The sequence below is a fragment of the Durio zibethinus genome, chromosome 20 (genome assembly GCF_047325235.1).
Source record: "Durio zibethinus cultivar Kanyao isolate XHJ-2024 chromosome 20, ASM4732523v1, whole genome shotgun sequence".
Taxonomy (NCBI): domain Eukaryota; kingdom Viridiplantae; phylum Streptophyta; class Magnoliopsida; order Malvales; family Malvaceae; genus Durio; species Durio zibethinus.
The window spans coordinates 5,099,396-5,126,658 of record NC_143181.1 but is presented as its reverse complement, the minus strand read 5'-3'; the positions used below and the strand labels follow the sequence as shown (position 1 = coordinate 5,126,658).

General features: G+C 33.4%; 1 protein-coding gene, 1 long non-coding RNA gene and 1 pseudogene across 3 annotated transcripts; 2 read left to right on the top strand and 1 right to left on the bottom strand.

Annotated features, from left to right (window-relative positions):
• The first annotated feature begins 2,667 nt into the window (after positions 1-2,667).
• Positions 2,668-3,784, top strand: LOC111315617 (cold shock protein 2 pseudogene; annotated as a pseudogene). The gene has a single exon (XR_016330744.1). The product of XR_016330744.1 is annotated as a cold shock protein 2 pseudogene (transcript).
• A 6,261-nt stretch (positions 3,785-10,045) lies between these two features.
• LOC111314968 (uncharacterized) lies at positions 10,046-13,519 on the top strand. Its single transcript, XR_016330743.1, has 4 exons — positions 10,046-10,467; positions 10,591-10,633; positions 12,094-12,126; positions 13,041-13,519. It is a non-coding gene; the product is annotated as an uncharacterized LOC111314968 (long non-coding RNA).
• A 6,349-nt stretch (positions 13,520-19,868) lies between these two features.
• LOC111314967 (uncharacterized) lies at positions 19,869-21,933 on the bottom strand. The gene is made up of 2 exons (XM_089749460.1): positions 20,935-21,933; positions 19,869-20,821 (listed from the first exon to the last, which is right to left on the bottom strand). The coding sequence occupies exons 1-2, from the start codon at positions 21,581-21,583 to the stop codon at positions 20,193-20,195; spliced, it is 1,278 nt and encodes a 425-aa protein (XP_089605586.1). The 5' UTR covers positions 21,584-21,933; the 3' UTR covers positions 19,869-20,192.
• Positions 21,934-27,263: the final 5,330 nt, after the last annotated feature.

Below are 27,263 nucleotides of genomic sequence, written 5' to 3'. Positions count from 1 at the left end.
AAAAAAAAAGACAAAAAATGACATGGGCAAACAACAAGATTTGAACTCGCACATGATGGATTTATAATCCAATGTCTTAATCCACTTGGTTATATCTACCCTTTTATTATACTATTTTTTAAAGTTTATTTAAATATTTCAAATAAAAATTTTAAAGATTTCAACTTTTATCATTAATCATTATTTTTTATCTTATTTTTAAGATTCGATATATAAAACAATTTAATTTTTTTATTTTAATTCTAAAATAAAAACTTTACAAAAATTTGATGAAAACTTTTTTATTTTTTATTTTTTATTTTTTACTTTTTATATATTTTTATTTTATAAATAATAAAATAAAAATTTTTATAATAAAATTTTATTTAGTTTTTTTTCTTGCGGATTTAGATGAGAGAGTAGAAAAAGATCGAATATGGATCAAGAGAGGTGAAAAGGTTTTTTAAGACAACAGAGTTAAAAGAGTGTTTTTTTTTTTTTTTTTAAACCTTGGTTTTTGCAAACCACGCCATCTATCTATTTTTGTCCATGTCAGTATTCCCACGTGTTAGAAAAAGTCAGAAAGTCAATGAATTAACAGTTAATGATCCATTATGTCAATGAATTAGCAGTTATGATCCATTATTTCATCCATTAAAGGGCTTATCTTTTAACAAAAGATTTAGTACAGCGACTTCAAATAAAAAAAGAAAAACAATAAGCTTGCATTTTGATGTCATTAACACGACAATATTATATTAGTAATAAAAAATTAAATCAATGGTAGAAAAAGAAGAAACGCAGATCACCCACAGCCCCATATTATTATTTTGTTTTTCATGTGAACTTACGTCATCAATTATTTAGGTTTATCTGTTATGATACTTGTTTTCATTTTTTTATTTTAAAGTACAAGAAAAGAAACAACATCAGTGATTGAGTTTAGGGGTATAAATTATTTGGGTTCGATTCGAAAAAAATTTAAATTTGGTTCGATTATTATCGAGTCGAGCTTGAGTAGTTCGACTTCTCAATCGAACTGAATTCGAATATTCTTATCTTCGATTCGAGTAGCTCACGAGTTTAATCTAATTTTTATATTTAAATATATTTTTATTATTTTAATTAATAAAATATTTTGAGTAAAGTATAAATAATCAAATTTTTATCGAGTATACGAATCGAATTTATTTTTACATATTAATCGAGCATAATCGAACAAGTTAGAGTAACTCGAATTCGATCACGAATCGAACTTGAACTTGAAAAATAAAATTCGATCGAGTTTGAACCGAATATCAAGTCTTGAATTATGAGTCAAGCTCGAGCTCAAATTTTTTACTATATCGACTCGATTCGATTACATCCTTAATTGAGTATAAGTAACATAACAAACTGATAAAGTTAAAATTAAATTAATCAAACAAAAAGACATAATTAAAGCAACGATCAGTATTAATAGAGACGAGTTAAACCAGTGTGAGGCTTTGCCGACGAATCTTCCTCAAAGCAGTCGTAAACATAATTGGCAAAGAAAAATGGAAAATATTAACATTATATTTTGAATGAAACTTTTAAATTTCACTTGACTCATTTGAATTGTGTAAATATATATATATATATATATATATATATATATATAATTCCCCTTATCTCATCCTTCTTAAGGTGTTATCCACTTCTTCTGCTTAGAATACCTATTAGCGCTTATCATTAGCTTTTTTACTTAAAATTGTGTTTTTTATTCTATTTGTAGTATATAATTTTTATATAAAATATAATAAAATTATATGAATTATTAAAATTTTATATAATACAAAAATACGAATGTTAAATTTACTTTTGATGAAGCTTGTATACTCTACCACCGTATACATTTTTATAGATACGAATGTATATATATTTTATATAATTCGGATAGTTGCATAATTATTTCAAAAAAAAAAATTACAAGTATTTGCTTTATAAGAGTCAAATATTAGAAGATTTTAATATTTATTTTTGAGTTAGTTACAGTTTTTCTGTTTGAAACTTTAGAAAAATGTATTATCTAGTTTTAAAAATAATATATAATTTGTATCTTGAATTTTCAAAAAAATATATAATTTACATCTTAAATTTTTTAATTATATATTATATTAACCTAAACTTTAATCTTATTACCATATCAACTTTTGTCTTCAGCATTTTGATAAATATTATTAAATTATGTATTTATTATACATGCTATCAATATATTTTTAATATAAATTTAAATATACATTTTTTGCTTGAATTGTAAAAATTGTTTGGGATCGATTAATCATTTTTTGTTACGTGATATCTATGCTAAAATTTTTATAAAATATTTAACAATTTTATTTACTAAATAACATGTGTATAATAAAATTATATTGATTAAATACTATATAAATGAGTTAAGTTAATAATATTAAAATCAAAATTAAAATGATATATAATTTAAATTTATATGTAAATTATACATTTTATTTCTCTTCATATCGATCTGTGTATTTTTTAAAATTCAGGTAAAAAGGTATAATTAACCCTTTTTTTTTTTAATGTCGGCCAAAAAACATTTATTTTTGATAAAAATTCATTTTACTTTTAATCTCTTTCACATAGCCCAAGCGGAGACCCCAAACTGACGCACAAAACAAAGGCAAAGCTAATCCATTCATCCAGTCAAACACGCCCATACGGATAAACCACAAAAATTTCCAAACCGTCATATCCGATCCAACCACGTTTCTACCCTCCGATCTCCACCAATCGGGTCCCACAACAAACAAGAAAAACCCGACCCCGATATTCTTGGCGCACCCAAAAACCACTGACAAGAAAAAAAAAAAAGGGAAAACAAAGCCACGGAGGAAACTTCTTTCTGTTTTTTTGGGCTTTTTTCTGGAATCTTCTCGAAGGCAATGGCTGAGACCACCAGCACCGAGAGATCCATTGGCACAGTCAAATGGTTCAGTGCTCAAAAGGGTTTCGGTTTCATAGCTCCCAACGACGGCGGTGACGACCTTTTCGTCCACCAAACCTCTATTCTTTCCCAAGGCTTTCGCACCCTCTCCGATAACCAACCCGTCGAATTTTCCGTCGATTTCGGCGAAGACGGCCGCGCTAAGGCCGTTGATGTAACTCCTATACCCCGATCTCGCCGCCCTTCCCGTGGTGGTCGTGGTGGTGGAAGAGGAGGATATTTTGGTGGACGAGGTAGAGATGGTGGTCCTCCTGGTGCTGGTGGTGGTTACAGGAGAGGGGGTTATGGTGGTGCCGGGGGTGGCAGAGGAGGAGGTGGCGGCGCGTGTTATAATTGTGGGAGAATGGGGCATTTGGCGAGGGATTGTTATCAAGGTGGTGGGAATACGAGATACAGTGGCGGCCGTAGAGATGATGGTGGAAGTAGAAGATACGGCGGCGGTGGCGGAGGAGTTGGAGGAGGAGAAGGAGCAGGGGGACGATGTTTTAATTGTGGAGAAGAAGGTCATTTTGCAAGGGATTGCCCTAATCCTAATAAATGATTGAGAAAACAAAATCGAAGGTTTCTATCGCTATATTATTTTGGGAGTATTGGTATTTCTTTTATGGTGTTCTTGCAATTGGATTTATCAGCAAAAGAAGAAGAAAACGGAAAGTTCTTTATTTTTCCGATTAGATTTTTCTGTTCCCACTTGTTTCTGAGTGATTTCATATGACGTGTTATTTTCTCTTATTCTTATCGATTCTTCTTTTTTAAATCATTCGTTCGTTCTCTTTACATTTGTGTTATGAATGGGAAAAATTTTGTCTTCTTGAAGTATGTTTCTTTTGTTGATTACTCTATTGTTTTTACTGTTTTTTTTGGTTCGATGCTTGAAAAGAGATACGGATGAACATGTCTTCGGATATCAGGTATTAATGAGAGGGTCCTGTCTTCTTAAAGAAATGGTGAATGATTTTGGAATATGTGGATGAAATGTGTTGCCATTTTGTATTTTTTAATCGTGAAACTTAAACAATATTGTGGACCCTGTTTTTCTGGTTATTTTGGAAAATGGTATCTTGAAAGGTACGTTGAGAGCAAAATATAAGTTTAAGACTTTATAGAGATTCGCAGGTCTTTACTTGCTTTTCTGTTTCCTTTCGGAGAGGATGAGGACGAAATCATTTATGTCCAGTGGGCCTTGTAATCCTTATCCTGCTTCAGTGCTTTATAACATTTGAGAGGTTGGTGTTGGATTGGTTAAGATTACATATACAGTCACTTCTTGGCAAGATTCAATATATGGTCTTCATCTCAAGGTTCTTTTTATGTTTAATTTTATTTCTTTTTATGGTCCGCTAAACATATTTTTTCTCTGTTGATTAATCCTCCTATTCATTGGACATAAGAAAAAGATACAATGGTTACATCTAATACAGTAACTGTTATGTACCATGAGATAGCATAATAGTTCTGAACCTTTTTGCCTTATGTTTGTCTGTGGATTGTTTGAGGCATACACTATCTTGGGGTTGATTTTCGTATTATTGTGGCATTCATAATGGTGAACATATCATTTATTGATTAATTGTAATTGAAACAGATACCGCACCTTTGGTGTGGAATGCTATTAAACCCTTTGAATTTGACCAGACAACTTCACATGCTTGTACAAGTACAGTTTCTCAGAATCATCATAGTGGTATAAATATAATCTCCATGCGCTAATCAATTTCTGAACTTCCTTCTTTCTATTTTTGTTCCCTTTTTCTCTATTTAGGTTTAGAAATTTGTTTAGTGATGAGGACAGGAGTTTGGCCGTGGAAGAATACACATTATAAACCACATTCTCACAATCAACAAATGAGACTGCAAAGTAATTAGTTGAAAAGTAGTAGTTTTTTTCTTTAATTTGGAATTTAAGAATCTCTCGTTGAGCTTATGAGCTATTCTCTGTTGTGAGACATCCTTTTCAAAGTTAAAAAACGAGAAGTAAGTGTGTCTATGAGGTCAAGAACCAATTTTTGTGCATATATCGGATGCATGTAGCTTCATTCAGCCATCAAATTCTACTGGTATCTTGTCCTTGCAAGTTACAAGAAAACCCAGTTTTCAAAAACATATTAGGTTGTTGACTATTCTTGTTTCATGCAAACATGCCATATGGATTTCTGTTGATCTTCAAGTCTGACTTTATGGAGCTTTTGGTGAAGACTTCGGGGAATTGGTTTGTGATGGAACTGAGTTCACTAAGACATAAAAGTGAATCATAGCTGCCTACACTGGATGAAGGTTCAGATATTGTTTTGATGAACGCATTTTATAGTGAGTATTTGGATGGCTGCAATTGGTATTTACTACCTTTGTACCACCTTTGAGGGTTGATATGTTGTTTACTACCTTAATGGAATGTTCTTGAATGATGTATGGTAGGGTTTAACTTTTAAAAGATAGTACTAGGAGAATCTGATAACCAATTCTTTGCACTCTTAAGTGACATAAGGTTTAGGTTCATGTGCTTTAGGCCATTTGGGATAATTGTCTGAAATTAATTTTAGATGAAATTAAAATGATGTTGCGGAACAGTTTTGTATATACATGTTGTGCAAACTTCTAATTCCCTTGGTTATACTGAAGTATTGGCAAATTCAAGGTAATTTCTTTGGTATCAGTAACTACCAGTGAATGTGTCAAAGGGATCAACCTTTTATTGATGGTCAATCCGGCAATTGAGGAATTTGGATTTGCTGATCATGTAAACAAACCATTTAAAGAAGTAAAGTAAGAAGCACTAAAAAAACTCTGTTAAGTATTCTGTTCTTCTGTCTGTTTGATAAGTTTCAATTTGTCTTGTCATTCATGCTATGCTTGTATAGTTTTCTTCAGTGGCAGTTAGAAATTAATGCTAAGAAAGAAACATAATTTACAGTTTCTCGATCATTGATTTACTAAACATAACCTGACAGTTTGCTGACCTTCTGGAGGTGTACGTATTTCGTAAGTGTATGAACTTCTTTTATTTATATTTAAAGAAAGGATTACCAATAATAGGACTTGCCAGGACATTGTACACGAATACTGTACAAATATTGGAAGTGATTTGGTTTTTATTAAATCATTACAGCTGAAGTTATTGTTGGAGCCTTATCTTGCAACTTTTGATTGGTTTTTTTCCATGCCATCATTCATCCTCTTCATTATCATGAATTATATGCATTGGTTAGAAATTCTTTGAGTTGAACTGCTTGCTTTGATTAGCAGCATAAAGATCTGGAGGGGGAAAGGGGATTTCATATTTGCTCTCATGCATTAGTCTTAAAAATACACCAGTAATCACCGTCTATAGCTTTGTGCACTGGGGTCCATGTTTCAATCATGTAATGCAAGATTGAGATTGAGATTGAGATTTTTCATCAGAATTGCTCATTAGGACACTTATGGCTTTCAGTTCTGACTATAGTTGGTCAGTCTGATCTGTTATGTGATTACATGAAACAGCCTGCTGGGAATTACAAGTCAAAGTTTATTCTTGAGAGTTCCAACTTAGGCAGTCCAATGGTATTTGTTATGTAAGGAACATATCACAGGCAAGAGACATTTGAGTATTTGACTTGCTAACCTAGATGATTACTAGTTACTAAGTTTTGGGTATGGGAATTCTGAGTAATATATTTTATCATTTTAATTATGTCAACTCTTCAGTGAATGCACCAAATGGAATATTTAAAAGTAAGTTTGAGGGCAGCTTGGAATCTCTGACCTCTATGCACAGTTTTCCTTCTGTATAACGTGCAAAGTTCTTGCTAGAATCACCAGTTTGATTGTATCCTTCTCTGGCAAACACCCCAGAATCAAAGAATGGATCTAAATCGCCGTCCCCTCCTTTTGGCTGGAATCAAGGGATGCAGTTACCTTTGAGCTGAAAATCTCAAGTATTTTGAGATTGCAACCTTCTTGTTAGTGTGGAAATCTATAATTGATTGATTTTGTGATTTCTATATATGCTCCTTAATTCCATCATGTTATGTCTAGTGAGAATCTAAGTTGATCAAATTCAGCAAGGTTTCAGAATCCTGACTGGAGAGCATTTTACTTTTGTACAAAGAGGTTACAGATTGGAAAAAAGGTTGTTAACGTTGAAATTTAAATCAGGTTTGTTGATTGTCGTTTCACAAGGGTGACTGCATGAATCGAGTTAAACTTTTCAGTTCTTTTATAGTAGAACATTGTGAAGTCTGGTACATGCTATAGGCTAACAGTATCACTTCTGTTGTACAAGAACTCAATTATTATTTATCTCTGGGCAATGAATTCCATCTTACATTTTCACATTTTAATCTTGCATTCTTTTCGTTGAGCCTGGATGAATTAGGCTACGCCATTTCATGAGGTGGAGGATTTAAGTATCACTGTGTTACTGATAACATTGTCAGTGGGGGACTGAAATGCCAGAACCTTCCCTTTGTTTCGGTGCGATGGTACAATTTGAACCTCTGAATGACATTAGCGGCAAATGGGCTGGAAATCTGTTGTATTTACAAGATTCTTACATGAAGATGTGATCATTGGGCTCAAAATATCAAACGATCAGGCAATTGCAATGTTTTTTTTTTTTTTTTTCCTTCTTTTGTCATATGTTATACGTGTCATTGTGCTGAAAATTGCGGCATATAAAATATAAGGCGTTATGCGTCGTTCCTCCCCAGAAGCACTACAAGGACAAATCGTGCAGAAGGAAAACATATAAATCACTATTTTTTTCAGAGCTCCTTTTCCAAATAGCAGGCTAGCTTATATCATTGTATAAACTTAGCCTGGACCCAATTTTTTTACTCAATGGCAATCCCTTATGAGTGGGCTACTCTGTCATCTCTCAAAAATTCTGATCATCAACCCATTGGGCTTTGGATTCAGTGGACAGTAGTCGTAGATATAGACAAGATAGAAGAAAAAAGTTCAAGTCAAAAAAGAACAATATGGGCCAATTTTTAGGTAGGCTGTAGCGTCAAGGGAAGTCGAGACTCTCTCATGTCCCCATCGCACTCACTCACTCACTCACTTCATGCCTTCGTATCAGTACTTCATTGCCCTACCCATTGTGCAGGTAACATAAAGGTGATGCTACTAATTTTCTCTATGATATTATAGGGGTAATTTTTAGAACCAATTTAAATTTAAATGATAATAATTATATCTTATAAATTCTCAATGATTTAATTATTTTATTATAGGTACGTATTGTATAATCTCTTCGTCGCATATGTAACATGATAAAAAATATTCGAGAAAAGAGAATATATCGACATATTTGCAAGAGTTTCTATCTAGCTTATTCAATAATAAAATGCATAGAACAAACAATTATATGTCCTGTCATGATGCTTCTGGTCTAATGTTTAAGCACCTCCAAGTAAAACCCCAGGAGGGGGTACTTGTTTTTTGTTCTAACAATTCTGAGTAGAATTCTCATGCCAATTTACTATTCATAAACAGGTGCCACCTTGATCTTGTTAATCAATTCAAATGATGTTCTCTAGTTTGCACGTTGGAGAAATTTTTGAAATAATGGTCGTTTATCTATGAATATTTGACTTAAGTGATAAAAAAAAAGTGTGCTTTTTTAATTGTTTAAATTTCAATATGTTGATAGAATGTTAAAAAATAATTTTTTATAAGTTTAATAAACCAATGTAAATAAACCTCAAAAAATATTATGAAAAAACCCTAAAAATTTCTCACCACGAAAATAATTATAATTATTTAAATAACTATTGAACGAAAAAAAAAAAAAAATTCAAAGTGTTTTTAAGTTTTTGGGCCAAATAGCTTTTAAATACTCTTGAACTGTATTTAATTATACCCCACTATTCAGTTGGATTACTATCTTTGATTAATTTTTAAAAGGTTTTATTTTTGGCTAATTTTTGTAAAAGGTTTAAGTAAGCGTATAATATATCAATAAAATGATTCTAGCAAAGAACTCAACCACTATAGCAAAAAGAATGAAAAAAAGAAAGTAATACTACGGACAAAGATACTTTTCCAGGAAAAAAAAAAAAAGTCAAGCAAAATTTAAGCAATTGGACAAAGGTGGGAGGTTGGAGCTTTTTTTTTTTTTTTTTTTAAATACAAAAAAGATCACAATTAATGATAGGAAAAAATTTGGAAGTGTTAAATCTTGAATTTTAAATTTATTAAAAATTAATTTTTAAAATTGATAGTATAAAATCAATTAAATTAAAATTAAAATTTATTATTTTTTAATTTGGTCAAGACAAAATAAAGCTGACAACCTGAGTGGAAGCTGATGTCAGAAGAAAATCCAACCATGTGATGACACATGTAACTTCACATCATAAATCGGTATGTCATGACCATAGCAATTAGCATGGATAGAACAACTGGGACCCCACACAAGTGTCTTACCCTGGATGTTGTTCCATCATCCATATATTTCTGATCAAAGGATTTGATTCCTGTACCATAAAGTTACGAGGTGAATCTTACGCCTGGATGGTTTCAAACTTTGATAAAATATCCAGATGGGATGCGTGAATTTGGCATATCTTTTTTCCACCACTTGCTTGACAAAACCAAATGAAGATTTCAAGTTAGTTACGAGTGGATGGTTAAAATCATTTCTTTTATGCGTCTATAGTCAGATTCATTGATCATGGAGGGAAGAAGAAATCATTGAAATTAATATCCATTTCTTGGCAATAAACAGACATAGGAGAATTTGCCTTAAATCTTTTATTTTTACGTGAAAATTTTGATGAATTTATAAATATTGAGAGTTTGTTTTAAATTTTACATGAAAGTTTTAAAAAATTTATGAGGAATTTTATCTTCATAAATAACATGTTTTGATTTATATTTGATTATTTTGAATAATTAGATATAAAATAAATATTTAAATGAATAAATTATTAAAATGATGTAATTAAACTTTGAGATTAATTTTATATAGGGAGGTTTTATGATTTTTTTAAAAAAAATCTCACAATTTTAAATATTTATTTGTTAATAAACTTATCTGCTGCTTTATTTTATTTTATATCTCTCAGGCTGGTGGATTTATATAAAATTTGCAGCAAATCACTTCAAAATTGACATCCTACAAAGATGTTCATGGAGTACATGCCAGGAATGATGGTGGTCTTTCCACTGCATTCTGATAAAGAAAAAAAAAAGGACATTAGTTGTTAAAACTCAAAAGATCTTTATTTGAGGGTAATGATGGTGAGAATTAAAGAATAAAGATGCCAAACCACTCGGGCGGCTGCAGCTGCAAAAGTTACCATGTGTGCTAATCAAGGAAGGAATTATGTAAACAGTGAAGCTGACAAGGAGAGATCCAACGGTGGAATTGATAGAGCCAAAGAAAGGTAAGATAATTGCCAGGAACCAGATTGGGATCACCACCACACAGATACAAAGGAGTGCAGGCAAATCCAAATGTAATACAAAATGTCTTTCAAAGTCACTCTTACCTCCGATCCAAAGCTCCCTTTCAAAGTGTGAGTTTTTTTATTCTTTTTTAAATTTTTATTTTTTTTTTGTTCGAGCGCCTGATTTAATTATTATTTTCAAATTTTGGTTTTTAATCTCGATTTATTTTTATATAATTTTCAAATTTTCAGGTTTATCGTTCCAGAAGCAGCTCCGTTTACCGCATCACCAACGGTAAATCAATCCTTTCCTCCTGCCTTTTTTTTTTTTTTTTGGTTTCTATTTAATTATTAATTTAATTGATTTTTTTCTCCTTTTGTGCATGTGACATTTGATTAGAGGTGGAAACTGTCTTAGATTAGCAAATTTGCCTTTTTTTTTTTTAAGAAAAAATAAGAATTTCAAAATAAATGGGGTGAAATGGGTATAATTCATTGCAGTAAAGAACTATTTTTAGATCATTATATGATGAAAAACTACGTGATCAAAATCGTTTGATTGAGTTCTAAATTTGATGGAATCGGACAGATAGAGTATGCTTTTTAAGGAAAAAAAAAAAAACTCATTTTGTCTTGAAAATTTGTGTGGTGCTATCTGATTATAAATTTTTTATGAAGTTGCTTTAAGTTTTTTCGTATCTCACTGAGGCAATTCTTATTTTTGTTCTTCGCTGTATGACCTTGTTTCCCAACTCGGCATTGGTTGGTATGCGCTTATTAGTGGTTGGAAACATTGTGATAATTTCATGAGAAATTCATGATCTATGGTTAAAGGCTATGCTTTGTTGACTTGTAATGGCGTGGAGGAGTCCTACAGAGGGGACCTTTCCATTCTTGAGATGTACTTTTAGATTGTATATATATGGTTGTTCTTTTAGATTAGTAAAAATATCTGGCTGGCGAGGATACAAGAAGAAACCTTATTGTCTGGAGAAAACCATTAAAAACTTCTGAATAAAATTCTTCATGTTTGAAATGGAGCCTTCTGATTTTATTGAACTTTGGATCTGTTAGTCAGTACTCATGATATTTTATGAAACCTGGTTCCTATAAGGATCTATTGACTTTTATAGCTCATCAAAATGGATCTGGAATCAATTAGATATCCTAAGTAATATATAACAATATAAAGAAAGAGTTCGAGCTGGTCTTCACTGAGTTGGTAGAGACCGATTTGGATTTGAACTTGCAAGAAACCCAAACAAAACAATGAAAAGTTACATCATGTTTGGGCAATAGTTTAGTTCATATTTAAATTTTGTATATATATTCAAGTCTCAGATCTTTTTTTCTTTTAAACAACCTAAAAATAAATTATGCAGCTCTAAATACCTTATTTTTCTCTCTCTCTTTTTTTTTTGGTCTTTTATGTTTACTTTTAACTATTATTTTAGTAAACCATGTTTGTGACCTGAGTGTGCAAGACGTTAGTTGATTACAACGAAAATAACATAAAAATGAGTTAAATTGTTGTGAAATCTAACTATGCCATGGTTACCTTTATAAGCAGCTTTGGCTCCCTTATTTCTATAAATTTTTTCTTAATAAGCCTAGTTATAATCTAAATCATTAAATATGAATTTTATACATAATTATGATGAGATAGACATGTCAAATCTATGATGTTAGATATCTAAATATCTACATCCCCAATTATATATTGTTTATTGAATTATATGTTCTTTCTTAATACAGATGGTGTGGAAATCAATCCTCAGCAAAATGCGGGTGTGCTGACACTTTTTGTTAACTAATTTTATTGTTTTGGAGCTTCTTTTTATTTGCACATGTTTATCAAGTCTCATTGTATTTTACCTTTTTCTTTAAATTTTGCACTTGAAATTAGATCCATGCTGGCTTTGGACTAAGCATCTGCATTTTTATTTTTGGAGAATTCAGTGTATAATAGTAGTTTAGGATCTGCAGAAGAAGATTAGGAATATTTTTATATATCATTTAGGTGGATTGGCATTCCTCTGCAAGACTCAAGTTATTTGCCGATATTCTGGACTTTCAGAAAAGCTTGATCATTTGAATTTCAATAATGTCCTTGCTTTTCCTGTCTGTCTTCATCACATCTTACATTTATGATAGATGAATAGCTTATAAGAATAGTAAGTATGCTCACTTGCTCAGTATTCTTACTATTGTTAAGCTATTCATCATGCCTAGTTTGATAAGTTTGTTGTTACCTATAATGTACTTTATTTTACCATTGTTACCATTTGGCTCGGTACACTGTCTGATGGCCATCCTCTGTTATTTTAGTGAGTACAATCTTCTCCAATTCTTTAATTGCATGCAGGTTTCATTCATAGCAATAACTAGTCAGTTTGTAGTTAAGCCAGTAAATATGTTGAAAAGGGAAAGGAATGGTAATTATACCTTTCTGGTACTTTTGCTGACTTTAGGAACTCAAAAAAAGTTCATTACATCTTTAAGTATAGAGAATCTCGTCTTAGTTGTGATCCAACTTTGTTTATGTACTAGCACCTTGGTTGAAAATTGCTATTATGTTGTTACAACAATGAAGACATTTTGCAAATGTCGTTTCAATTTATGTTTACGTAAACTTGATTGGCTTTGTCAGGAAATGTCTTCCTCAAACATGGTTCTGAACTTTGCCTGATTCCTTGTGACAGGGTGGGAGCTTTTTAATGCTGAAAACTTCACTGTCATCAGAGTAAGAAGACTAGTTATCACCTCCTTTAATTATTGATCCATTTTCTTAGTATGTTTCTATTTTTACTCTTTAAGTGTAGACCATAGCTGATAACATTTTTTTCAAAAAAAAAAAAAATGATATAAGAGCTATATAATTACTATATAATCCCAAAGGCCAAAGTTGCCCATAAAAACTCTAAATTAATGGCCAATGAACCATTTGCCTTTTTAAACTGAATCCTTACTGCATGATCAGTCAAACCCCATATCTGGAAACAGCATGTTTACTGAGTTTATGTACGAAATGGACCCAAAGAAAAGTTGTAGCTACTATTGGGTGTCTTGCATGCTCTTTAGCTATTTTAGAGGTGTTACACTTAACTCAACTGGTCAACGGTTAAAGTTTGGTCAACACATTTGGGTCCTTGGATCGCTCTAACGAAGCACACCTAAACAATCACATCACCTACTTTAAAGGGATGATTTGCCCTTTACTAAAGGAAGGACTCACCTAAGGCTCACCAACAATTCGTCAAGGTAATCATTTCAAAATCGATTTATTTAAAATCATTAAATATAATTTATATTTATTTAAAATTATTAAATATAATTTTATTTATTTAAATAAATTTTTATTTAATTTCACACAAACATCTTATCAAGTGTCATCTTATCAATTATCAAGTGTCATCATCCAGTCATCATCCTTTATCTCACGCGAGATAGTTGAAAAATCAGGTATTCAAGGGTAACATAGAATTAGACCTAACACCCTATGACTTTTCCTCCATTGAAGCTTCTCTCACACTTTTGACCATCTCCATCTTTCTTACTTCTTAACCTTACCTCAAACATAATACTGACTTTAGTGTTGGTACGCACCCTTGAGTAACAACTCCGATGACCCTCTGATCGTGTTTTCTGGATGCAGGTCCTAGCTGTCTTTCCTTTCCACCTCTTCTTCTTCCTTCTAGCTAAGACATTCCTCTGAGACTCTAACTCCCACTATTAATGCTTTTACTCAACCTACAACTGCTACCAAAGTAACATCCTTTTTACCAATTTTTTCTCAAATTCCATCACTAAATTTACCTACTTGGAGTTCTCCATTCCTCACAATCCACTTTCATTAAATGCTTGGGTAACATAGCCTCTAGGCTTTTATTAGAGAGTTTTATCTCCGAATGTAACACTGACACCACCATTGGTCTACACCACAGCACCTCACCTGGACCTTCAAACACTGTTCCTCAACTACCCACAGCACAGATCCTTTCTTAACATCCCATTAATGTCGGTTTGTAATCAAACATTCCCCCGGTAATTTTCACTATACATGTCTCACTCTCAGTGCCACAAAACCCTAAATTAAACCAAACACATGCAAACCCTTTTTATAACCCAGAAAATGAGCTAGTCGCACAAGTTGCTGCTTTGCGCAAGGTGCTAGCTGACTTGGAAGAAGAGAAAAAAGAGGATTTCCTGAGGATGATAATAATCCTCTCACCTCCACCATTAGACAAGCTAACATCCCATCTTCCTTTAAATTATCAAGACACCTATAATGAGACCACTGATCAAGAAGATCACTTGGACCACTTCAAAATCTTTATGGATCTGCACAATGCTTCTGATGCGAAGTACAGGGCCTTTACCACCACCTTGTGTGGAAGAGCCATGACATAGTTATATTCTATGGCCCCTGCCACTATAGATAGTATCGATGCCCTCAGTAGGCAATTCTTAGCACATTTTATAGGCAGCAGGGCTATTGTCCACTTCTTTGCAAGTTTGTTGGTCATAATACAAAAATCTAAATAAACTTTACGACAGTACTTGAAAATGTTCAATACCGCCATTAGAGATCAAAGATTTGAACATTGAATGGACCATCTAGGCCTTTACGTCTGGGGTGAGGCATGATCATCTGAGATATTCTTTTACAGAAAACAATCAAAATAGTTGTACCAGTTGTATGAAAGGGTCCAGAAGTTTGCTGAGTTCGAAGAGATTAAGGCCGCTGATAGGGAAAAGACAGACGAATTGATTCATTGAGCCAGTAGTTTCATGACAACTGTCAGGCCCATAAGCTAGACCTCCACTCAGTCGCCCAAAAAACCAATCCCCAAAACAAAGACATTGCAGCTAGCATTCAGTTGGGGCACTCTACTGATGAGTGCATAGCTCTCTAAGAGGAGATTGAAAGAATGGAAAGCATTATAAACACCAAACCAATCGCTTAAGACAACAACCCTCCACCCTGCCAAAACCATGAAGCAACGAACAACCAGCAAGTTAAAAACTAATCCCGCCAAACAAAAGAGGCCCATCAGGAGAAAGCAATGGACAAATGCTTAATCCAGGAATTATCCATATCATTGTAGAGGCTACGAAGGATTAGGCGAACGGTAAATCTAAGTGCAAGTCTCATTTACGCAGTGTGAAGGCAATTGATGTTGTAACTAAGAAGCAAATAGTTATAGATTGGCAGGTGCAATTTGCAGAGGATGATACTGAAATATTGGTGAACAATAGCAATGACCCAATGGTGGTCACAGCAACGATGGCCAACTATTAAGTGCAATAAATTTAGTTGATGGTGGTAGTGCAGTGGACTTAATTCAGTATCAAGCCTTTAAATAAATGGGCTTACAGATAGAGATTTAAGGCAATCAGGGCCCATCTTTGAGTTTGCCAATCAACCCATCACGGTGAAGCGGTCTAGTACTTTGCCAGTTACAACGGGAATGGTGAACACATTGACAACACTGGCAGACTTTCTGGTGGTTGATTAACCTTCCACTTATAGTGTAATTTTTTCCAAGCCATTGATGAAAAAAGTCAAAATGGTGACTGTCATTTACTGTTTTCAAATTCCCCATACCCACCATGGTGGGGTATATGAAAACAACTGAGGTGACAGCTCGCCAGTGCCACCTTTTGAGCCTTTAACTTACCCAGAAAGAAGACCAAAACACCAACTCATCCCCATCTCCGCCTATAGAGGACCCCGAAACACATCCCTCCCAATCAGTCTATGCCATAAACCCAACCTTAGCCTAGACTTTGAGCATTGGTAGTCTGGAATTCTGGATGCACGAGGTAATATGTAAAGTTCTTACTTCAATGGCTTCTATTACAGTGCAATCATCAATCATATACTTCTAAGTGTATTGTTGCTGCATTAACATCTGTCCGTGGTCGTCCTACACCATTTTGGTGCCATCTGATCTGCAAAGCCAGGTAGGGATTGCAGCTTAGGTAGGCAACATGCAGGTTCTCCAATTTTGATCATGCCAAATTCCTAGTCCAGTAGGTGCTTTGGTTTTACCTAAAGATGATAATTTTGTTTTGCTTGCACTGCGGATGTTAGTGTCAAGGTGGAGGTTGATTTGCAAACTCCGATCAAATTGAACCAGGGGTTGACACAATTCTTTTGTTTTTTCGTAGTTAGTTTCACCCTTGCAGCAGGAGCAGGACAGCATTATTCATAGTTGTAGTACTGGAAATATGCTTGTTCTTTTACAAAATAAAGTTCTGCAAATTACTGATACTGTATCTCGTGTACTAACATCCCTTTAATCAGTATTTTCTCAAAACGTGATGAAGTTAGTGATGGGTTCAGCTTTGTTTTTATTTCACACCAGAGTTTGTGGTTCCTCTCATTGATGAAAGGCCTGATTGCAACCTGTCCAGATGATGGTTCTGAAAGTGGTGATGGCAAGAGCTCGATTGAGATTCCCAACTGAAATATCCTGCTTTGACGCACGTCATGGTGGAACAGGAGTCAAGTATCTTCTCACTAACGAATGCAGTCAACCAAAAGCTGAAGGAGCAGAACCATCTTTCTGTTTCCCCTAGAGCTGCTGTTGCAGAAGACCACTAGGATGATCTCAAATGCCAATATGAACTTGCCTGAAATCGTGGCAAAGCGTTTGTGCAACTTCAAATAATAATTCTAATCTGTTCTGTACACTTATCTTTCTAGCATTCAGAAATAGATGTTTTCAACTATGCTTGAAATTACCCAAAACAAAAATTTAATGAAAAGATTCTGCACTCAGCTGTGTGCATGTGTTACGGACCTAAGGTGAGTCCTGAATCTCACGTCGAACATAATAGGAAGGTCACTGGAATATAAAAGAGTTCACACCATCTCCGCCTTGTGAAACATCTTTTGTAGGACAAAACCGTGAGGTCAGGGGATCAGAGCGGACAATATCTCACAAGGGTGTGAACCGTGGCAGGAAGGCTGATCTGAGATGCTGGAAGGGTGAATGCCCGGGTTTCGGAGCCGCGCGGGTTCGGAGCTTAAGTCTCGACCCGTGATAAGTGATATCAGAGCCAGCCTTAAACCGTTCGATCTACGTGAAGCGCCTCGAGGGAGGTAGGCAGGGTGACTAGCCTCCGTAACGAGGGCGTCATGAGGTTGGGTGCGGGAGAATGTCACGAACCTAAGAGGGAGTCTTGAATCTCACATCGAACATAATAGGAAGGTCATTGTGGTATAAAAGAGTTCACACCATCTCTGCTTTGTGAGGCGCCTTTTGTAAGACAAAACCGTGAAGTCAGGGGACCAGAGCGGACAATACCTCACAAAGCTGTGAACCGTGACAAGAAGACTGATCTGGGACGCCTGAAGGGTGAATGCCCGGGTCTCGGAGCAGCGCGGATTCGAAGCTTAAGTCTCGACCCGTGACACATGCATTTCAACAAAAATGGCCTTAAAATTAAATACATTAATAAATTATAGGAAATGTTAAAAATTACTTTTCTTCACGTGTGCAGAGAAACTTGTTAAATTCAAATAATGCTGGTGTTATATCCAAGTAATTTAAACCCAAAATGATGTGAACATGAGATTATCTCAACCAAAAACAATTATAATTTCCTTCCCATCCAATTATCATCTCTAAACTAAATGCAACAATCAGTTTAGTTCCATTTTAGGGCGAAAATGCTAAGCTTGAGTTTGCTCAAGAATCCGCCCGAAATCATGTCCGGAAGGTGAAATGTCCTCTGAGAGGAGGGATAAGGTGGTCCTACTAGTTAAAGGCTGGTCCAACCCGACGCTGACCCAACAGACATGAGCCGAGCAAGATCAACATGGCTGGATTCTGCCAAGGTCTAGCTGTGAGCCTACCTTCCATTCCCACTTTTAATTCCAACTTGCCAAAGTACCAAAAGCTCGATCTCATGTTTTGCAAGTCCTCTCTTCCTCTCTGCCACGCTTGTTGCTATGTTGATTGTAATATACCTTCTTTTCTTTTCTTTTCTTTTCTTTTTTTTTCTCTCATATATGTTCCACATTGCTTTCTTTTCCTTCCAATTTCCAATCATTTCTTTTCTCTCTCTGTTTAGTTTGCATGATGAATAGGGTTTGAGTTTTTCTCTTACTCATGTGTTGTTGTTTCTTTTTACTATTCTCAATGACTGTAAGCTACTGATGAAAGCTCTGAACAAAAGCTACACAAAAGCTCGCATGGGAGCAAATTCCTTCTGCCTCGATTAATTTTTGGCGCCAAAACCCTGACTCATATTCCAGGAACTGGATAGTACTATTGATTAACTTTATCTCGTCCAAGTTTTATGTACCAAAAAAATCTCTAGTTCAAGTTTTTTTTTTTTTTCTTATAATTGATTTCTTTCAAGATTTTCTCAATTATTTTATTCTACATGCATGTGCTACTACGTACTTCTACAATATGCAAGTAGGATCACGAATCTCTCTTTCTTGCTTTTGATTCAACCAGCTTGTGGAATTTCTTTTGTTTCTATAAAAAAACTGTTGCTTTTTTCTATGTAGTTGTGATGAAATTGGAAGATTTTGTGAATATAGTATTCCAAGAGCTTATTGAGCCCATACTTGTTTGCTTAACAAATTTATTACTATATATGTTGTGTTATTATTATAATCGAACATCAAGAAAACTCAAATCATGTGATAATGAGTACAAAACAAGAGTAACCCCACAAGGGCAACCGTTAATGAAAAGTAAACAGGCTTGAAAACAAAGCCATAGAACAAAAACTAGCCCACGCTGTACGGACAGGGAAGTGGGTTGGGGTGGCTGTTTCACTGTGGCCCCAAATCATCGATTTAACAGAAGTTGTTGAGACAAGCTGTAACAAGATTCAGATTGCAGCAGTGCACACTGCAAATGAAAGCATCTTCAGTAATGTCTTGCATGCAGGAAAAACCAAAAGTTTGTTTGGTTTTTCATTTTGGACAGTACTCAAAAAACCTGATCGGGACAAGACACCAGGCCATGTCCTGTCCGCTGCCATGGAAAAGAAAGTACTATTCCATTTTCCATGTTCCAATTTCCAAATGTATGTAATGTTGTTTTTGTTTGGCGTTAGCAAATGGAATGGAATCCGGACATCGATGTAAGAAAAGTAATGCCCCATAAAGGAGAAAGAAATTAACTATGGGTGCGGATTTATTTTTGTCAAAATTGTCCCACTTGCTGACTCATTCTAAGATTAACTAAAATCTGTGAGTTTCTTGGATCGTTGGAAAACATTGTCTGATTAGAAACAGATTTTTATTTGGGTTCCAAACAAGAAATTAGAAGTTTGATGTTCGAACCTTGAATCTACGTGATTAATTTCAGTTTTGAAAAATGTGTCTGTCCTGCTGCTGATGAGATTTCTATTGTGAACGCCATTAAAGTACAAGTTATGAGATTTATCTGGTTTAAATGCCTTATGGCGTTATCGCAAGGGAAGGTTTTCCCCTCATCTTTCATTTCTCTTCTTAGTCACCTAAGTTCATTTTATTTTATTTTTGAAAAAAAAAAACAAATTTCAAGTTGAGCATTCATTCATCCAATGCGTTAGTGTTCTCCAATGTAAAATTAATGCCATGTATTGGGTTGAGAAATCACATCGCAATTCAAAATAGAAAACCCCCGAAGTTTCCCCCACAAAGGGATGTCCACAATGCTCCCCCCAACCCGTGACAGCAATCTTCTCCCTCACGTGGATATAAACCATTCCCCCAAAAAAAACTCCACATGTTGGCAGTAATTATTTAGCAAATCAGCTATTTAATTTTGCTACACTAATAGATTACCCGAAACAAGAAAATTCTTCCCTTCGATCAGAAAGTTATAGTGAAAACACCCCTAAAACCCTCTATAGATGACAACAAAACAAGGCAAGATAGCCTTAGGATTAAATACATACAACTCATCCAAATTGCAGTACACCCCAATAGCACCAGACACTGAGTCGTAATCCTCCATGCTACCTTCCATGCTCTTCTTCACTCTCCCAGCAATCACCCTACAAACAAGCATTGCCCTCTTGTCATTGCCATCTTCTACTCCAGCAGCTTTGTCATGAGCTTTGCCACTGGTTGCTGTTGTCAGGATTCCTTTTCCATTGGAACCTCCAGTGAGTTCTTGAGCCATCTTGAAACCATTCTTAATAATGCTACACACATTGCAGTTCGGGATTGAGTTGCACAAGTTGGAGGACCCGTTGAGGCCAAGTGAACATGCAAAAGTGGCGCAGTGAAACCTGAGGAGCTCATTGCCATCTGCCATGCACCGTGGGTGCTTCTTGGGGAGCTTGGTGGCTTTGGATTTGATGGAATAACGGTATTCTTCGAATTTGGAGATGGTTTTGGGGGTGTTATGGACTTTAAGGATGCGATCAATTTGGCAGATGGGTGTTTGTTTCTTTAGCCAGCTTGACTGGAATATGATTTCCACTATGTTCTTGCTCGTGTCCTCAGGACCCAGCTCAGATACTGTTGATGTATAAGCCCAGAGACAGAAATGGAATCAGTTTATTGGCTATAACAAATTATATGCAAATGACAAATTGAAGAGGCTTAATTGGTAAGTCAAGGGAGTGAAATACCTGCATGCCTAACAGCTTGATGAAGCTCCAAATTTTCAGCTTTCATGAATATCTCACCACATTCAGGACAGGAACAAATGCTACCCCTCAGAGAAGGATCTCTGGCTATTCCAAGAACAGGATCAACCACCATTCGGCACTCATAACAGCCAGAGAATCTCCTGAATGGCATTCCTCTAAAGGACCCACCAGCGGAGGAGGATGGTGCTGAAGATACAGAAAGTGTAGTGGAAGAAACTACTCCATTGAGTTCGTGCAGAGAAGCTTCCATGGATCTGCTAGAAGCATCATTGTTACTTGAACCAAGCGATGCCCTTTTCTTATGGACTTCAGGGGAAGCTATTTCAGGCCTGAACATGACCTTTGTGTTGCTACATAATGAACCTGAACACCTCATTTTCTTGCATTTCTTGCCAGTTTCTTCCATCACTTGTTCCGGTTGTTGTTGTTTTTGCTGCTTCTTCTTCTGCCGTTGTTTCTGCTGCTCCTGCTGCTGCCTCTGTTGCTCTTGTTGTGGTTGGAAATGTTTACCAAAGAAAAGGCCTTTGACAACTGCCCAAGAGGGTGGTTTGTCATTCATCTGGGGCCGCTTCTTTTGGTATTGATAAGCTCTCATGATTGGGTTTTTTTGGTGAGTAGGTCCAGCCATTTCCTAGCCGATCTGCAACTCCGAAAATTAGTTGAGCTAGACAAAATGATGGGTTCTTTCCCTTTTTTTCTGTAATGTATCAGAATCTCAGATAGACTGCCATTAGAGACATGAAGCTGAAACAGTTGGGAAGGATCTGCAGAGATACTTCTTTCTGCCTACCGACATTAGCCAGGATTTGGAAGTTTGGATTTATAAATTAATTGCTCTCTCCATGTATAGCACTATAGATTGCTCATGGCAACTATAGGCCGTTGATTCTCATTGCAGATACTTGGATCATCCAAACAATAAACAAAAAGTGGGTCCCAACATTAAATTACTCAAATAGGACTGACTTTGCTTTCCAATGGATAAATCCCCAATAACAGGAAAGGGATTGTCTGGAAAAAGTTGAATACATTATTATGAAAAGAAATTTGTGTCCAGTACTTTGACCCGATTTCATCCAAATATTTTGAAAATATGTTACGACATGTATGTAAATTTTTAATTTTTAAAATATTTTTTATAAGATAAAATTATAAAATTTTTAAGTTAAAATAGATAATATTTTATAAATTAAAATGATAATCAATCATATAAAAATTAAGTATTATATCACGAGAGTTATTTTTAAAATTTTATGAAAATTAAATGTTACACAATAAGAGTCATCATTAAAATTTTAATGTTTAATGTGATCTTGTGATTTATGTATATTTTATGTTGAGTTCACTAAACATTTGATATGATTCTATTGATGTAATTTTGTGATTTGTGTGTGTTTTATATTGAATTTGCTCAACGTTTAATGCAATTTAATGAATCTGTATATTTTAACAAAAAAAATTTATAATGCTTTAATCTTACGTCAAGATATTTTGAGTATATATTATAATATTTATATATAAAGGGTTAACTCGAATTTATAAAATATTTTTTATAAAATAAAATTATAATCACTTTTATAAAATAAAATCATAAAATATTCAAATTAAAACAAATAATAACTTTCAAATTGAATGCGAATCTTTACACTTCTCCTGTATACAAACAGCTAGAATTGCAAAACGGAAAAAAATGTTGCATTCCAATTTACAGTAGCCTGCGATAAACGGTTGGTAATTTGAAGGGGTAATATCCGGTATAAATTAAGTCATTTATACTTTAACTTTTCATATGATTTTCAAGTTTGAGTTGTGTTATAACTTATCCATCATTGACAGTCATCAATAACAAGTCTGATTGTCATTTTAGTAAGTTTAACACTTGATAAATCAATAAATCATGTCATCATCAATAAAATATAAAAGATAAAGTCCGAATGAGTATCTCACTTATTCTCACCTTCATACTCCCTCTACTTCCTTGAGCCTTACCTACTCTCTTACTCTCTCTTTACTTCATCCTTCTTCCCCTCCTGCATAAATTACTGATGTAAACGTCGGAAAGCATGACGTCACCCGACCTTTCTCTTTGTGACAGCCTCGTCAGCTGTCCAATTTGACCTCTAGCAAAATCCTCAATCAATAAATCAGAAAGTGCAGGCCACGTTCATTCTCCAATTCAACCTCCAACAAACTTCTCAACCATCTGATCGGTTGAATAATCATATACATGAACTAGTGAGCTAAATGTTTGTTTCAACTAGTAGTATTTTTCTATACCTTAGTTCAGCGCAATTTATCATATTCAATTTTCAAATCGTGTGAACAAATTGCTGCCATTTCCTTTATTTGTTCTTCCCATTGTTTGAGAAAATAATGCAGAGATATTAAATCAGGAAATATAGGTAAAGGAGACTATTGGAGCTGGGGGGTGGTGCTACGGCTACCCAAGGTGGGATTTTTGTGGCTGGGAGCTCAACACCAACAACAAGGTACATTCACTAATTACACTATTATTATGGCCCCCATCATGGGAAAAAGCTGCTTGATTCCTTTAGCCTCAAAATTATGCCACTACTTTTCAAAATTTCAAACCTTAAAAAGACAATACATTAGAGCAAGCATTCAAATGCCAAAAGCTTAAACAAACATTAACAGAGTAACCGTTGAAGTAAAGGGTAGAAAGTTCAGATTCAGAGCAACTGCATTGTAAAGTCTGAAAGTATGGATGCATTATAAAGTTGGTGTCTAAATTAAGAAGTAATAAGACTCTTTAAACTTGGTATTTAAATTTGGAATATATCTGATCAAAGGTGTCCCACCTTGAAATTATGGTTTTTGCAATGATCTATGTTAAACTTGAATACCCGGTTGCCCTTATAGAACTGACCTCAAAGCTTGTCCTATCTCAAAAAACCTTACATAAAATTTTATTAGTGGAATTCGTAAAGTTTTTTATTAAAAATGAATAAATCAAAATTAAAATTAAAAATCAAAATCGACAAATTAAAAAATCTCATTACATAGATTAAATATACAAAATTTAAAAAAACTTTAATAAATTTTGATATATTTATTAAATAGACATATTTAGTAAAAATATTGATAACATTTTTATTATTAAATAAGTATTAATCAAATTTGAATTATAAACTATATTTTTAATAATTTTTTTACATATTATTAATCTTCACAATAAATTTTATTAATTTATCGATTCAGATTTTTTATTAAAATTTTTATTTATTTATTTTTAATAAAAAATTTCACAAACTCTATCTATGTAATTTTATGTAAGTTTTATTCATTTTATTCATTTTATCTACACCGACACTCTCCGTAAAAATAAATGAAATGGCTACTAATCCATGACAGATTCTTACTCTATTATTTATTTTGAAACGTAAGTTCATTTCACAAATATGAAAATTTATCTATGAAGCAACATAATGTAACCTTTAGTTTATGGTTTGCTGTCAAAATTCATGTCTCCTACTTCCTAAATGTATTACAAGGGAACAATTGGGCATTTAACGCAAATGATATTGAAGTGCGTGTATTTTTAACTCAAATTTTTTTCAAAAAGAAAAAAGCCAAGTTGGACTTATTTGGGGTATTTCTAGCACAAACATCTGCTGAGGTAATTTGCTAGTCCTCTGTAGATGAAAGCTTGAAAGAAGCTTCAGCATGAGCTTCCTCCAACTTCATCAAGAATTCTTTCATGAATGAAGTATTTGTCCCATGAGTGATTCCCAGAATGTCCACGGCCTTGGTGAATGATTTGATAGCGCCATCTGCCTCGCCAGGCAACCTGTTCATGAATAAAGTTGAAGTTTTTTATGACTCAAAACAGAGTAAAGCTATCAAATCATGTGGACCGAATTTTGAGGTTGTAATGTGAAGATCATGCCCACTCATTGATCCATTAAATATCAACAAACCAACTGTTCAATACAGTTTGAAATAAGCTGTTTCCAAAGGTAGCCTCTCACATTACCTAGATATAACCTTCATTAATTTCTTTCACGGAGGAAGGGAGGAAGGGCAACTATACCAAATTTAAAATGTTTCAAGTACTTATGCTTCAAATAATAAACCAAGGAATTAGTAGCTTAAAATGGCTCAAAAATGGACATTTTTCAGCAATCTCTTTTAAGTCGATATCAGGGTACCGAAGAATCAAGTTAGCAAGGTTAGCCATCGGTTCATGTCTTTCTCCAATTTAAAGCTAAACAAAATAGTTGAGCAGGAGGATTATAACATCAGAAAAGGTAATATACAACAAATGGACTGAATCCAATGAAAAAAAAAAACAAAGAACGGATACGTGAAACCAAAGCCTCCACCAAATTGTAATTGTTCATCCACAGCAGTAACGGGGATGACCTGGAAATCATAAGTAATAATTCCCCATTAAGAAAGGCACAGAATTCTCACATATGAAACAGTAAAAACCAGCCCCATTACGTTCTCATTTTTCAATTTTCTCCCGAGGTAAAGTGTCACCATCATTCGGATGGTAGGGTTAACAGACTTTCACCTTTCTTTGTCAAGATTAGCCGGTGCCAGGCACTCAAATCGATGCAACTTCCATTCCAGCTTCAGTAACAGCGTCATTAACCAATCAATAAATTTTCAATTGATTTATAAGAAATTCAACTAATTGAGTTGAAACATCACAAACCTGACATTTGGTCCTACAATACCAAACAACCTAAAAAGCTGAGCATTTCTTAAGATTGCTTTTTTTGAAACATCCATCGCACCTTGATTCGGTTAAGGATGTGTTTGCCACGCAGACGTATGGCTCTTGGCTTATAATTACTTCTGCAAATTAAAGCTGCGTTAGGATTTTTTCTTTTTTTTTTTTTTTTTTGGGTTTAAGCTGCATTTTTAAAGAAAAAAATTATTAAAATTCGCAGGCTATCAATAGATTAATTGATCGAATTTAGCAGAGTTTTTTTGTTTTTCGGCGGTGATGAGAGAACGGCCTCTATCGGGGAGAGGCTTGAAAGGGTCAAAGCCACGAGCTCGAAGTGAAGTCTGCGTTTGTTCTTCCTCGGAAAGTTAAACGTGGCGGAAAATAACTAAATACGGCATCGTTTCGATATAACTTTCTAAAGCATGGTCAAAAGTAAAAAAAATGAAATTACGCGCTTTTCCATGGGTAGTTGATGGGAACTTACACAGGAAGTTTAAAATTTTTGTCCTTGTTATAAGGTGTTGAATAATAATAGTTAGATATAAAAAATTAATATAAATTATTGATTTTTTCAATTGTAAAAATAATTAATTATCTATTAATTTGTTAATTTAATTTTAATTAATTAATATTATTTATTATTTATTAAATAAAATAAAAAAATTTTAACAAATAAATACAATTTACTTAAAATTCTTTAAAAAATAATAAAATAATATAATATTTAAAATTTTTTAATTAAAAATTAATTAATATAATAATGTGAGAATTATTGTAAAATTAATATAATTTGATATAAAAATATTAGAAGTATTGTAATCTCTTAAGAGAGAATTGTAATAATTTTAAACATAATAAATGTAAGAACAAGTATAAAAAATATTCTTATAACATAAATAATAAGTTGATAACGTAAAAAAATTATTACCTTAAATTGAAAAAATAATTTTAAACTAATAAATAAGTGTTAACATAAAAAAGTAAGAATAATCATAAAATTAGTGTCATTTAATGTAAAATAAATTAGAAGTGTGGTAATACCCTAATAAAAAGTCGTAAATGTTATAAATGTAATGAAAAGTAACAATACATATAAAAAAATATTATTATAACAAAAATAATTAAGTTGGTAATGTAAAAAAAATATTAATATAAATAAAAAATTTAAATAAAAAAATAAAAGTTAATGTAAAAAAGTGAAAATAATCGTAAAATTAATATTATTTAATGTAAAATGATTACAAATATTTACACCTTAATAAAATATTGTGATAATTTTAAATATAATGAAAAATAATAACAAGTGTAAAAAAAATTATTAAAACGTATAATTAAATTAGTAATGTAAAAAAATTAGTATTATGAATAAAAAATAATCTTATACCAAAAAATAGGTGTTAACATAAAAAAATTATAAAATTAGTATTTTTTAACATAAAATAGTTAGAAGTGTTGTGATACTTTCAAGAAAAAGTTATAATAATACTAAACGTAATAAAAAGTAACAAATGTAAAAATATATTATTATAACGTAAATAATTAAGTTGACAATATACAAAAATTTATTGTTATAAATAAAAAATAATTCTAAACAAAAAAAAATGTTAAT

Excerpts from the sequence above, each read along its gene's own strand:
- LOC111314967 (XM_089749460.1), bottom strand. The coding sequence starts at position 21,583 with ATGGCTGGACCTACTCACCAAAAAAACCCAATCATGAGAGCTTATCAA. Across the intron at positions 20,822-20,934 it reads TCAAGCTGTTAGGCATGCAG|TATCTGAGCTGGGTCCTGAG; the intron begins GTATTTCACTCC and ends ATACATCAACAG.